Source organism: Sinohyriopsis cumingii, chromosome 3 (genome assembly GCF_028554795.1).
Source record: "Sinohyriopsis cumingii isolate HCF-2022 chromosome 3, ASM2855479v2, whole genome shotgun sequence".
Lineage (NCBI taxonomy): Eukaryota > Metazoa > Mollusca > Bivalvia > Unionida > Unionidae > Sinohyriopsis > Sinohyriopsis cumingii.
The window spans coordinates 265,040-280,645 of NC_142963.1; the positions used below are offsets into that span (position 1 = coordinate 265,040).

General features: G+C 42.2%; 1 protein-coding gene across 1 annotated transcript in view; it reads left to right on the forward strand.

Moving 5' to 3' along the window:
- Positions 1-15,606, forward strand: part of LOC149802315 (cadherin-23-like) — a 97,538-nt gene that overhangs the window by 19,176 nt on the left and 62,756 nt on the right. The window contains exons 7-9 of the mRNA XM_089951499.1: positions 575-696; positions 2,132-2,135; positions 8,280-8,405. Coding sequence (XP_089807625.1) covers positions 575-696; positions 2,132-2,135; positions 8,280-8,405 — 252 coding nt within the window. The remainder of the gene's footprint in view (positions 1-574; positions 697-2,131; positions 2,136-8,279; positions 8,406-15,606) is intronic.

Sequence of the window (15,606 nt, forward strand, 5' to 3'; positions counted from 1 at the left end):
CTGAAATCTTAAAAATAAGATTAATTATATATATATATATATATATATATATATATATATATATATATATATATATATATATACTTTTTCTATTACTTTGAAAAACAGCAATAGTAATGGAAAGTATAGCAAGGAGTATATATTATAGCGCACGAGTCAAATTTAAGTTCTCTTTCCATCTTATTCAGGCAAACATGTATGCGATTGCGACCGCAGTAATTCTTCTCATGATATATTATGCATGCCTAATGACCGATAATGAAATAAAAAGTAAATGCCAGGCTATTACTGATGCTGTATTGGCTGAACATTACTGATGCTGATGCTGGCGACGATGGTGACGATAATTCAGTGCAACAATTCTTAAATAGACTTATATTAAAGCTGGTTTCACATGGTCATAACTTTGTGCTAAACAACGGAAGGATGAGAGATTGGGGCCGAGAAAGGTGAGACATAATTTTCCTCGGAACCCTTATTTACCATTAAACACTTTCCTTACCTGATACTTTTTAATAGCTAATAAACACGACCTTTTGGGTAGATGCTGCTACTATTACTAATTTAATTTCAGACGAATGTAAACACGCCAATACTAGTTTTCACGGAAATACACGCTACCGATGAAGATAACGCTTTCAACGCTTTCTTTACATATTCGATGGAGGTAAGAGCCAATATGTTCTCACCAGAACGGCAACTGTTTTACACATTGTTACTGATATGAAATTTCACATGACCTTAGCGTGTTGTCTAAAATGTCCACATTATCTTAAGTCCATAGTCTGAATGTTTTTCGTGTCTTTTCGCTGAAATTGCAATACATTCAATTGAAAAATAGAAACTTTCATTTGTACTAAATTTGTCTAAAATTTTAATTTCAACATTTTTTCTTCAACTAAAGGTTGAGTATATTTAAATATTATCTTAGCTGTATTAGACGCTCGTGCTACATCCACTAGCATCCACAATGCAACGAAGCCACGGACAGTCATGTTGGGTATATGCATTTCGAAACATTTCTGAGGGCATGAGTGAGTGATTTAGAACGATGGTTCAAGCTAATTATGTGACATGTACCGTATGCCAATAAATAAATTATAACTCTGTAATCTGTTTAATTTTATCGATGTAAATGTATTTATAGATAACTGTTTGCTTGTCAGCCGAACGATAAGGGCACATCAATCATTTTTTTCACATTATTAAAGTTAAAAGCAGCCTAGTACACTGTAAAGACACCGTGACATAGTTATGTGTATTGAAATTGTTTATATTGTGATTTGGTCATTTTGTGATCTGCAGAAATAAAGATGCAGAATCGACATATTTGATAAAAGAAATGCTCCTGTCAGTTCATTCTTGATATGGCTATGCCCCTTTTTAAACAAACTTTACACGTCATACTCCTTATTGCTTACTGTCAAATTGAATTTTGTGAGCATATATACAGACCATTTACTATCCTTACCTCAGGAGGGATATGCATGCTTTAAGAAGTTGTTATACAACCTTTGCCAGCTTCATGATATAATACGGATAAATATTTCTAGTATATCGCTAGATTTATAACAAATGAATGCAAAATAAATGTACACCTACTTACTTTCAACATCGGAAAGCCTTTCACAATGGAATATTTTTCCTAACATTAGCTAATTATCATCCTCTTATAAAAAGTTACTAATTTCAACCTTACTATTATATTTATTGTCAAACTGAGAGTAACTGTGAGCAAATATCTGAATTTTGAAATATTCAACTTTCAACGTATTTCCGCAGCCAAACACAAAGGTAAGAAAATCTCTCTCTCTCTCTCTCTCTCTCTCTCTCTCTCTCTCTCATGAGTAAGCTAGAGCATAGACGTGAAAGGAATTGTAGCTATTGCCTATAGAAAAATGATTTTATTTAGACTTCTTTTTAAAAGTAAATTTCTGGACAAAGTATAAGGAAAACATTTTCTCTGTGAAGCTGTTTTATTGACAATTCTGCAAAATAATTTAATAAAGATGTGCAATGATGTGCAAATAGATTTTTTCTATTAGAAAGACGTCTTAAAATCGCAAATGAATTGCATTTTTCATCAAATTATAACAAACATAGGTCTTATTTTTTGTATCTCTGTTTATAGATTTGTTAGGTTTTAGTGACTTTTATTATGGGTCAAAGTGATGGAAGATATTTATCAAACCTAGCAATAAGCCAATTTTAGGTACATGCGTCATTATCATTGCAACGTTTTAATGGGACATTTTTGGCAGCATGAATTAGTTTTACAAATTGGGTTCTGTCAGATTTCTTAATATAAGGAAATCTTGGTATCCTTACATATAAGTGTTTAGTAATTTGAGACAGGAGCAATTCTTTGCAGCTGGTGCTTTGGTCCTGTTTGGTGATACGGGGCATGTGATACTGGTCTATAACTTAGAATTACGTGCCAATAAATCATACCAACTTGAGCAAGCAAAACCATGCAAATGTGTAATTAGAGTCTCACGAATGTATGGTCCTTGGTATTATTAAAGAAATACTTTTTTCTGCCTTTAGTGTGTTTAAGAACCCTTCTGATTACGACAGCCTAGGTTTCGAATGTTTTGGAAGTAGCAGAAACAACTACCTCAAGCGAAACTTACGCTTAGTGACTGACGTCATAATTTCTCTCCCACGTAAAGTTATTGTGGCTGCTTTTAGACTCTTTGAATGTTACAATATTGTTTAACATTTATTTTACTCCTTATATATATATATATATATATATATACATAATACACACGGGGGGTGCGTGGCCTGGGCCTGACGTCCCGCTTGCCAAAGGAAAGTGAAGCGTCTCTCATAGCCTCTCCTTCCCACGTGTAGTGATCGCCGCAGGACCACTGTCTCGCTCTGCGGGGCAGGAGGTTACTTGCATATGGCCTCTCCTACACTATTGTGTCCACAGCAGCACCTTCACGCGGTGCCCCCTGTTTTAACAGAGCCTGCTGTGTGGCGCGACCGAGTACCCGGCGGTATAACTGGGTGGGCAGACTGGGCTCATTAGCCTTGGCAGGCAACCAGTCTAAGAGAAGGGAAACTCTGACCCCAAACCCGGGCAGATGAAGCTCGTTAGCCTTGTCAGGCAGTTCATCTAGGAGAAGGAAACTCTGATTCAAAACCAACAAAGTCCCATCCATTGGATTATGGCTCCACTGCCTTGTGGATATCTTCGGGAGAAGGAAAGGCTACGGGAGTAAACCCAGACAGAAAATCAGGAGTGGAGCCCCTAAGGCGGCTGGGGGTCGACTACGACCTCCTTCCGGCAGCTCCTGCATCCAAACTGGTGCCAAATGTCATGCTCAGCATTCCTTTGGACCCCACCAGCAAGGACGAGAGGGGGATCCTGACGTCTGGGCAGCCCAGGATCTCCATATTCCACGCCCAGGCTTGCGCCCTGGAGAGGACACTCCAGTCTCGCTACTGAGTGAGGAAACAACACGGAAGCTGACAGTTTACGGGTTATAAGTCCCACCCGATTGGCGTAGGGAAGGGGCGCCACGGGTCAGCTTTGACGGTGGGAGGGATCATCGTGTCCCACTGGCCAACTATCGCCCGCCTCAAGCCGGGCAGCCCCCGGTCAATAAGGTGTTGACCCCCCATCGTCTGCCTGCTCCAGTGGGTGTCTGGAGCTCAGTGTGTGGTTCAGCATGACAAGCAGACGGTAATTCCACACCAGACAAAAGAAACAAGAAACCAATAAAGAAGACTCCAGATCTTCGATGTGAAAGCTGGAATGTGCGCACCATGTGTACAGGCATCTCCGACGACCTCAGAGAAGTGGACGACACCAGAAAGACGGCCATCATCGATAGAGAACTCACCAGACTAAATATCAGCATAGCTGCCCTCCAGGAAACCAGGCTCGCCTCTAGTGGCTCCCTCAGAGAGGAAAACTACACCTTCTTCTGGAAGGGTCGAGAACCTGAGGAGCCCCGTCAGCACGGAGTGGGCTTTGCCATCAAAAACAATCTCCTGGCCTCGGTTGAACCTCCAACAGGGGGCACTGAGCGTCTCTTGTCCATCCGCCTCACCACTACTTCAGGTCCTGTCAACATCATCAGTGTCTACGCCCCAACCCTCACGTCATCAGAAGACGTGAAGGATCAGTTCTATGGGCAGCTGGACGAACAGATCAAAGGATGCCCCAAAAATGAACCACTATTCCTCCTCGGCGACTTTAATGCCAGAGTAGGTGCGGACCACGAGTCCTGGCCTACCTGCCTCGGATATCATGGCACTGGAAAGACCAACGAAAACGGCCAGAGACTGCTGGAGCTATGCACCTACCATGGCCTGTGCATCACAAACACCTTCTTCAAGTGTAAGCCACAACACAAAGTGTCATGGAAACACCCCAGATCTCATCACTGGCACCAACTCGACTTGGTCATCACCAGGCGCTCTGCCCTTAACAGCGTCCTCTCCACCAGAACCTACCACAGTGCAGACTGTGACTCCGACCATGCCCTTGTGAGCAGCAGAGTGCGACTACAGCCACACGTGCTACACCGCACAAAACCAAAAGGATGTCCTCGCATAAACACTGCACAGATGTCAGTCCCTGCCAAGGTGGAGGAGTATGTGTCTGCCCTGAACAAGGCTCTCCAGGACCTGCCTGAGTATGACGCTACAGCCAAGTGGAACGCCATGAAGGGTGCCATCTATAGTACAGCTATGTCAACGTTTGGCAAGAAGGAACGACCCAGCCAGGACTGGTTCAATGCACACCTATCAAGGATGGAACCACAAATTGAGGAGAAACGAAAAGCCTTCATAGCTTACAAAAAATGCCCTAATAAACGGACGCTTGCTGCTCTCAGAAGTGCCCGAAGTAACACCCAACGCATTGCTAGACAGTGTGCGAACGAGTACTGGCAACAACTGTGTGAAGGGATCCAGCGCAGTGCCGAGTCCGGACACATCCAAGGCATGTACAGTGGCATCAAGAAGGCTCTTGGCCCTACAGTGAAAGGGGTCGCTCCCCTGAAATCCCTGACGGGAGAGAAGATCACAGACCGTGGGCAACAGATGGCCAGATGGGTGGAGCACTACTCAGAACTCTACTCCAGAGAAACGTCAGTCACTGATGTAGCCCTCAGCAGCATAAAGAATATGCCCACCATGGAAGAGCTCGACAAAGTGCCAACCTTAGAGGAGCTCAGCAAAGCAATCGACTGCCTTCCAAACGACAAAGCACCAGGTAGTGACAGCATCCCGCCCGAAGCTATCAAACGTGGAAAACCAGCATTGATTAAACCACTGCACGAGCTACTTTGCCGCTGCTGGGAGGAAGGAGTAGTCCCCCAAGACATGCGTGATGCCACAATTGTGACCCTTTACAAAAACAAGGGCGACCGCAGTGACTGTAATAATTACAGAGGGATCTCGCTCTTGAGTATTGTTGGTAAAGTGTACGTCCGCATCATACTCAACAGGCTGCAGCTGCTGGCAGACCGTGTGTACCCGGAATCACAGTGCGGCTTCAGAGCAGGCAGGTCGACGACAGACATGATCTTCTCCCTACGACAACTCCAAGAGAAGAGCAGAGAGCAAGGTCAGCCACTCTACATGATGTTCATCGACCTCACCAAGGCCTTTGACTTGGTCAGCAGGAAGGGCCTTTTTGAACTTCTGAGTAAGATCGGTTGCCCCCCAAAACTCCTCAGCATGATAATCTCTTTCCATGCAGATATGAAGGGAACAGTCCTGTATGATGGATCATCCTCAACTTCCTTCCCAATTAACAGTGGTGTGAAGCAGGGCTGCGTGCTGGCACCAACACTTTTTGGGATCTTCTTCTCCCTGCTCCTGTCCTACGCCTTCGACACGTCCACGGATGGCATATATCTGCACACCAGGTCTGATGGGAGCCTGTTCAACCTGGCACGACTGCGCTCAAAGACCAAAGTGAGAGCTGTGCTCATCAGGGAGATGCTTTTTGCAGATGACGCAGCTCTTGTGGCCCACACCGAGGAAGCCCTCCAGAGACTGGGAGACCGTTTTGCTGTTGCCTGCACGCACTTTGGTCTCACAATCAGCTTGGAAAAAACAAATGTCAGCGTGCAAGATACCACCATTGCCCCTTCAATCAAAATCAACGGTGTCACCCTGGAAGCAGTCAACAACTTTACCTACCTAGGGTCAACCATCAGCAACACTCTCTCGATTGATATGGAGCTGGACAGAAGGCTTAGAAAGGCAAACACCATCATGGCTCGATTAACAAAGAGGGTTTGGGAAAACAACGCGCTGACAGAGCACACCAAGGTCCGAGTCTACCAGGCCTGCGTTCTCAGCACCCTTCTATATGGAAGTGAGACGTGGAGTACCTACATGAGGCAAGAACGCCGGCTCAACTCCTTCCATATACGGTGCCTAAAACGCATCCTGAAAATCAGCTGGCAAGACCGTGTTCCACACAGCGAGATCCTGCAGCGTGCAAGTACCCCCAGCATGTACTCCCTGCTAATTAAACGCCGCCTTCGATGGCTGGGTCACGTCCGACGCATGGAGGATGGAAGGCTGCCAAAGGACATCTTATATGGACAGCTGGCCACTGGCATGAGAAGAGTCGGACGCCCCTCACTCCGTTTCAAAGATGTGTGCAAGAGGGACATGAAGGCATGCAACATTTCACCCGATGGCTGGGAAGAGCTGGCTGAAGACCGAGGCACCTGGAGACTGATGGTAAACAATGGCATATCAGTCGCTGATGCGAGGAGAGGCCAGTTGGTGGCAGAGAAACGTAAGAGAAAGAAGAACGCAACAGCAACCACAGTAATGCAGACTTCCCAGTATGTCTGCACCAACTGCAGTAGGGACTGTCACTCACGTATAGGCCTGCACAGCCACAGCAGACGTTTCTAACAGAGACAGGCAACACCCCAAGGGCGCTATTCGCATGGTCTTTCGAGACCGAGTCGCCAATGAGATATATAATACACACACATTAACATTACAGTCTGAGCTTAAACCTAAGGATAAGCAAATGGCTAATCTGATCCACTACTGTGCGATGCAAAATAACTCATGATCCACACGATGCATAAAATTCCTTTATGTACAAAATCTCATACGAGATCCTCCGGCAATACAGATTAAGCTATTAATGTTCACTCTCTTTGCCTTGTACGCGTCAAGACTAATCATTTCACATATTTAATAGGGTATGTGTGTTCTTTGCATGAACATGATTCTGAGATTATAATTTCAAATCTGGCTATGAACCGACAATGACCAAATAAAATTTACTCAATTATATAATATATCTGTAAGAGTGGTCAATCAATTATAAACTGGAATAAAATGTTAAAATTCCTACGAAATCGTATTGTCATTGTGCATGCGCGCGTGTATGTGTATTTTGTAGTACATGCGAGGAGAAGAATTAAGTATTAGACATAGCAATTGCAGAGATAATGGAAACATTAAGACTTGTCTTACCATCTGTATGTTATAACGGAATCAATACAGAAAGCAAGCAACCCAATAAAATCACTATAATTGATCTCGTACCTCACACAAGTTTGATTGGACATTTACATACCTTTTTGCCTGCTAAGTAAAGAACACTATTTCGTAGGAAGACGCTCATTTTATAATGTCGAATTGAATGAATATCATGTCTGTTTTTCGACACCACTGTGTCCAACTGTTTCTTACATGATTGGTATTGATCGATCGCGTTTAATAGATATTTGGTAAAACAAAAATCATTTACGTAATTGATGATGCTAAAAAGAAAAATTATGCATAATTAGCTATTTGACAACTTTGATAAAAAAACTTGAAAAGGTTTGAACTCTTTCCTTGCGATCCGTCAAATATTTATAGCAGCAAACCCTGTATTATCACTATATAAAACTCGGTCCTTCTTTCTTACTAAACTTCTAAGCACTGTACTATTCACTGATGTGTGCATATTTGGTTTCCTTGTGAAATGTACTTTATTAGAGGTTGTATGCAGTCACTATTAATACTTATTCAGAATGACGGGTAAGTAAAACTAGCAGAATTCATTATTTTGTTGTTTGCATGACAAAAGACACTCAAATGAAATTTGCTACTATTATTTACAGCTCACATTTACGATAAAACGGGTAAGTAACATGCTGCCCAAAAGTTTCTTCTCTCTTGTGGGTTGATTTGTCGCTACATTGTAAAGTGTTTCAGTAGTAACTATGGTTTCCATTCATTATCTCATTCACTGCCACAGTTGTAGCAGTAACCTTTCCTTTTAATTTCAGTCTGAGGAAAGAAAGAATATGTACAGGGAGATGTTCACGATTGACCCTAACAATGGAAGTGTGTTCCTTATGCACAGCCTAGACTACAAGCAAAGAAATGTCTATCAGTTTACTGTCCATGCGAATGTACGTAAAATTATCTATCTCACGTATGTATGTATGTATGTATGTATGTATGTATGTATGTATGTATGTATGCATGCATGTACGTACGTATGTATGTATGTATGTATGTATGTATGTATGTATGTATGTATGAATGTATGTATGTATGTATGTTTTTGTGTATGTATGTATGTTTGTGTGTATGCGTGCGTGTGTGCGTGCGTGCGTGCGTGCGTGCATGCATGTATATATGTATGTATGTTTGTGTCTGCGTGCGTGTGTGCATGCGTGTGTGCGTGCGTGCATGTATGTATGTATGTATGTGAATTCAATTGGAGGAAGTTAAGCCTCTAATCCTATAATGCCCCATGTCAAATGGAATTACAAAGGAAAAAGACAAAATAAAACATCAGATAAGAAATGCTATCGACGTTAATATGCGGCGGCACCTTTTATTATGCATTCGATTTTTGTGTCTATAGACAAAGCTTAGCTGAAATTAATCATATTTAATTATGACGATATATATATAATTCCATTGATGTGGCTATCAGATCCTTATTTTGATCTGCACAGCAAATCTTTACATCCAATTGTGAGAAAATTTCTTGTGGATGCGGTGTAGAGCTAACGTATTATCAAATTTACAGGTAAATACATTTTGTAGCGACCGTAAGGTTATTACACGTGCCACAGACCATGGGCATTAAGTCATGGGTAGTACCAAAGTAAAGTGAGTTATGGATTGGCCAAATGAAACTCACTTTGGAGACTTATTACACATTCTGACACAAGCAATGTGCAGAGGAGTAGAGAACAGCTAGGAACCATGCAATTAAGGATAATTGTTGTTATCATTAGAGTTTTATCTGCTTTCAATCACAATAATAGTACACATTTGGGTAATTTAGTTATAATCGAGCTATTTAATGAGACAAACAAACAAACTAACAAATCGTTCTCGTTTGAAAGTGTCATATTCTTTTGAATCGTTCTTTTCTCCTTGTCCGTTTTCCTTAGTTTCTGGTGGCTTCGAGCTATCTAAATATCGTCACATGTTGACGTTTGGCATTGGAAGTAGCATGTGTCATCAAACAGTGCATAGAGGTAGACGAGCTTTTATAAGACTTACAAGCGTCTGTTGAAAGCACCACGAGAGTTATTTATCTTCTCATCTCATCCAGATTCACAGGCGGTCATCAGAAACAATTAACTGTTACTTTTCTCTCACATGTCTCTAATATTTCTGTTAATGTCATGCCAAGTACAATTTGTAGATTATATATATATATATATATATATATATATATATATATATATATATATATATATATATATATATATATATATATATATATATATTCCAACTGGCCAGATGGACAGGCTATTGATTTTTTTGCCGAAGACCCTTTTGAAATAGGCTGGCATCGGTTCGGCCGAATGGCAGATATTTCGCACACGGGTTAGTGTATGACTTTTACAATGAAGAATAATAAAACATATTTCGCAAAATTGAACACAACATTAAAGATAAAAAGGAAAAATCCAAAGGAGGACCAGTACATTCAGAAGGACGAGATAACATGTTAATATGCTAGATTGATTTCGAATACTCTGGTCGTCCTGCAAACGTATGGCAATTGAAGCAAGATCAGTGTGACACATATCTGTAGACAGACCATTTAATAATATATGTACTGAAATAGGGCAGGTTTTATTTCTTTCTGTTTTCGTTTGTAGCACATAACACATGTACACAAAGGCTATTCCACCATATCTTAATTGTACCGTATGCGACCTGTCGCTCATATTTGTTAATCTGCATTCACCGTCTTATACAAAAAAATCACAATCGGATCTTAGTCCCGCAGCTATGGGGGGGTTGGGGTTCTACTTTAAATATAGTTGAGGAGAGTTAGGGTAATTCTATCAAAATTTCATTCAGACTTGGTGTAACATATTTAAACGAAAATCATGTTGACATGTTTAGTACGATTTTGCTAAAAAGGCAAATTAAATCATTCTTAATTTGCATGAATTGATTTGCGGTTTACAGCTCCGGTTACATAGTGGTTTGAGTGTCCGCCTCGGATGAGGGAGGTGGTGGGTTTGAACCCCAGCTGAGTCATACCAAAGACTTATAAAAATGGTACTAACAGATACCTCGCTAGGCGCTCATCGTTCAGATGTTAATGCTACGACTGGTCGGCCTGGTGTCAGGATAATGTGACTGTTTGGGACATGATGCTACATGTCTGCGGCATGAAACCTCAGTGCTAGACATCGCTATAGACTGAAACACTGCAGACATCGTAGCGGTAAAACTAAAATGTTCTTAATGCTACTTTAGAAATCAGTATCACACACACAAAAACACACAAATATGCGGTTTGATTGAAAGAAACATATGAGTAGTGAAGGGGGGCACTTTACGGTCAATGGGAATTAGCATTAAAAACACCCCTGGGCAAGATTACCGTCAAGGGAAATTTAACATGGAGAAAAATCGTGGGTAAGATTACCGTCAAGGGAAATTAACATGGAGAAAGAAAAAATCGTGGGGCAGTTTAGCGTCAAAGGAAATTAAACAGGGTGGGCCTTTATAGCGTCAAGGGCTTTCACTAAAGTGGGCCTTTATAGCGTCAAGGGAAATTGAACATGGGATTTTTTTATATTTTTTTTTTTTTAAAAATTAAAAAATTAAAAAAAGGGGTAGGCAATGGAAAGGCTATCTCTTTTCGAGAAATATGGTTGGCCCTGAAAAGGGCCTTTGGGTTTATGTTAATGTATTCATTAACATAAAGGGCACCGTATTGGTCTTCTTCTTGTCCTTAGGCTGCGTCTCACTGTTGGTCCGTAAACCAGCACTCTTTTGAGGCATCCTTGTCTTTCAACGTAGATCCTACGTATCCACAGACTGGTGTTTGTCCTGTGGACAACGGTCCACTTCGATCGGACATACATGAGCAAGTCTGTCCGAAACATCATGGAAGACACAAGGGTGGATGACTCAACTGTGGTCCACATCTTGAAGCGACGAGAACAGGTGAATCAATGCAGTCAACTGCGCTTATTTATAGGTACAGGTAGGATTGAAACGGATTGAGTTCATTCACCAATCCTAACACGCGTTACAAACTTCAGTCAGCCCGCATCCAATCCGAAGAGAGCAGTCTGTGACGTCTGTTGGTCTATATAGATTCGCTAGCGCTTGTGTGCAGTCAATCTATGCGACAGTGATTCAACATGACGGAAACTCAGAAAACGATCCATTGGGCTGCACCAACAGGGGAGACTGCCCAAGGGAACCCGGACTTACTTTCAGAAGAGGTGAATTGGGATTTTGTGGATTTTCTCTCCTCGCAAGAATTTGTTCCGGAACCTGCGTTACCTTCTTCATTACCGCAAGTGGGGAATTTTAGACAGAGACAGAAAGAAGAATTGGAGAAATTTATACAACGACAAAAGGAAGCAGAACAAGCTTTTCTCCTACAGCAGCAGCAGCAAGAAGAAGAGGAAATAAAAAAACAACAGCAGCAACAGCAAGAAGAAGTAGCAGCAAAGAAACAAGAGGGTGAAAATCAAACGGTCATGGTACTGTTGGACATTTTAGCGGAGTTAAGAAGTCTGAAACAAATGTATCAGACTTCTTTATTACGACCGAAGAGAATACGACCTTCCCGAGCTAAACACGTCAACCCTGTGACTAAGCCTACCGTACCACCCTTAGTGATTTCAACCCAATCATTATCATCATCATCATCATCAACATTACGCAGTCCAGAAGTAGGCCTTGGCCGTGGCAAAGGCTTAAGGCAGTTAAAGTTGATTGCTTAAACTCACCCCTTCACCATGAAGAAAAAAGGCCCTTTTCAGGGCCACCCACATTTCTCGAAAATAAATACAATTTCAATTTGCCAATAACTCAAAAAAAACCCATCCATTTTACCCTTATAGTACGTGTCTGTGTATGAGTGCGTGAGTGTACGTTCTTATTTTAAAATCAAAACTCAAAGACACTTACCTTATATCATTCATTTATTCTTTTCTCCATTTTTTACAATCCAATTCACAATTCACAACACTTTAATTAAAAGTTCATTGATTTCTTCTTTTTCTCCTTGTTTAGTCTCTCGGTTTTTTGAATTTCTTCACCGTCACACTCTTTTCCTCTTCTTCTTCCTCCTCGCTTTCTTCCCTTCTTCTTTTTTTCTCCTGTTTCTTTTTCTTCACCTGTCTTCTTTCTTCCTCAGAAGAATCCCTCTCTTCCTCTGAAGAATCCCTCTCTTCTTCTTCTTCTGAACAATTCCTCTTTTCCTCTGACTCCTCTTGTTTCTTTTTGGGGCAATCTGGAGACCAATGTCCTTTTTCTTTACAATAATAACAGGTATCTTGACTTTTGTCTTTTTTATCCCCTGTTTTTGTTCTTTTTTGACGGTCTGGACATTCTGAAGACCAATGCCCTTTCTTCTGACAGATATAGCAAGTATCTTGACTTTTATCTCTAAAGGAAGGAGAGTAGTCCGTAGGCTGGTCTGAAGAGAATTTTCTAATGACCCCTCGCAAAGCTCTGACGAAACGTTCCATCTGGTTAGTCTCTTCCATCGTTGTGTTCGGCTTGAGAGTGAAATGAATAGTGAAAGGACAAGACACACACCCTTTTATATACGCTGGTCTGCTATAACTATAAAGTAGCTCATGGTGTTTGAACTTGAGTCATTTGACTTTTTGCTTTCAAGATCAAACGATCTAATTCATTCGAGAAGAAAGAAGAAGAAGAAAGTAAGAGGCAGAAACGTGATCTATCGCCTCGTACCAGGGCTGAAATCTTGGCACAAATTCATGCCAGTGATTTTGAAGAGGACATGAGTGAACCAGAATCAGAACCCTCTAAACCAAGTTCACCACCCTTAGTTAACCCTGAAAAGTACTATTCCATTCGAGAGACGGAAAAGCGCTCCTCTAGAAAATTTAGAACCACGGCTTACAAATACACGGTGAAGTTTAAAGATTTCAAGGCTGAAGTGCCGTTAGAGAAAGCAGAAGGGTTTATCACTGGGGTGTGGGATTCTTTGCTCACTTCACTCAAGCAACAATGTCAACCCAAAGAAGACGACCGCTTGAGACTTTCCATACAACACGACGGTTTGAAATCCCCTGTTTGGATCGAGTTTAGCACCCCTGCAGAATTGACTGCTTCCAAAGTCATGGACAAGATTCAACACGTGCAACAATCCAATGACCAATTTGACATCACCGATGGTAAAGCCACACTGGACATGACCCAAGTCTCTCCTCCTCAAGGGACTGGACGCAAAAAGATGTTATTGGTGGACGACCTTCGCAACACCAAAAAGAGTCTCGTCCGAATTCGCAACCCTCATGACCAGATGTGTTTAGCCCGTGCCATCGTGGTGGGACGAACCTATGCCAACAAGAACGACACGGTAGAATGGAAAAGAACCTGGAACACTATTCAACGTTCCGATCGAGCCAAACAACGAAACGAAGCAGAACTCCTGTTGCAACAAGCTGGCTTGTCCAAAGACACACCCTGTGGCATTCCTGAGATGCAAAAATTGCAAGATGTCCTAGCTCCACGATACACCTTGAAAGTGCACCCTCAAGAAGTGCGCGGACCTCTATTGTTTCGAGGGCAAGACTTTAAGGACGGAAAATACATTCATGTCTATTATCACGATGACCATTTCGATACGATTACCACTATCACTGGATTCCTGGGATACAGTTATTACTGTGAGAAATGTGACCATGGTTATAACAATCGAGAGCAACACAAGCATTGTGGATCGAAATGCACAGGATATTTGGCCTCTTCACCCTGTCTGAGCGAAGAACCAGTGCCTTGTTCAACTTGTCTGCGCACGTTTGTCAGCCCTACCTGTTACCAACAACATTTGAAGACGCAAGGTTCACAGAAGAAATGCGCTTGTCAACTGCTGAGATTGTGCTCTACGTGTGAACAAGTCATACGTACCAATAATACCAAGGCACACGTATGTTCAGGAAAGAAAAAATGTCACATTTGTCACCACATCGTGGACTTGGAACACCAATGTTACGTGCAAAAATACCAACCCCCACCAGAGAAAGAGGACGGTCACAAGAAGAAAGGCAATTTCATCTTTTTCGATTTCGAATGCATGCAAGAGACCGGCATTCACATTCCTAATTTCTGCGTGGCTCATCGAGCGTGCGAGAAGTGCATTCAAGAACCTATCTTCAGTCATTGCCCTCACTGCAGCAAGATTCCCGGAGGGCGTGAAAAAATCTTTCGGGGGCCGAACACGTTAGCCGATTTTGCCCAATGGGTCTTAGACCCCGTCGACAAGACGTGGAGCCAAGAGGATATCGAACGTTACGGAGATTGTCATCGTCATGCCACGGTGATGGCTCACAATTTCTCCGGATACGATGGACAGTTTCTTTTGAGGTACTATACGGAACAAGGCACCGAGCGTCCTAAAGTGACTTTGAACGGAGCTAAAATCATTTTCATGCAAGTGGGACAAGTACAGTTTAAAGATTCGATGAGTTACTTGGCCATGCCTTTGAGTCGAATGCCTAAAACGTTTGGAATGACAGAAATGGCTAAAGGGTACTTTCCACACTTTTTCAATACGGAAGCCAATCAACACGCCGTTCTACCCCATTTACCCGAGACTCACTATTACGACCCCGACAACATGCGTACCGAACAACGAGAAGCTTTCTACGCTTGGTACCAGGCTCACGCCTCGGACCCTTTCGACTTTCAGGAAGAAATGCTAAAGTATTGTCGTTCCGACGTGGACATTTTACGGCGTTGCTGTGGAAAATTTCGAGAACTGTTCATGGAACACGGAGGGGTCGATCCTTTGAAAGAAGCTTGCACCATTGCCAAAGCGTGTTCCTTAATGTACCGCCAACGATTCATGTCTGATGGAACACGGAGGGGTCGATCCTTTGAAAGAAGCTTGCACCATTGCCAAAACGTGTTCCTTAGTGTACCGCCAACGATTCATGTCTGAAAACACCGTGGCTGTCATCAGTCCTCAAACGACCCACTATGTCAAACGTCAATACTCGGTCAAAGCCCTACGTTGGTTACATTACTTGTGCGACAAGGAAGACAAGTGGATTCAGCATGCCCGCAACAGAGGGGGCGAAAAGACCATCGGAACGTATTCGGTAGATGGCTGGGACTTAGAAAACCCCAAGA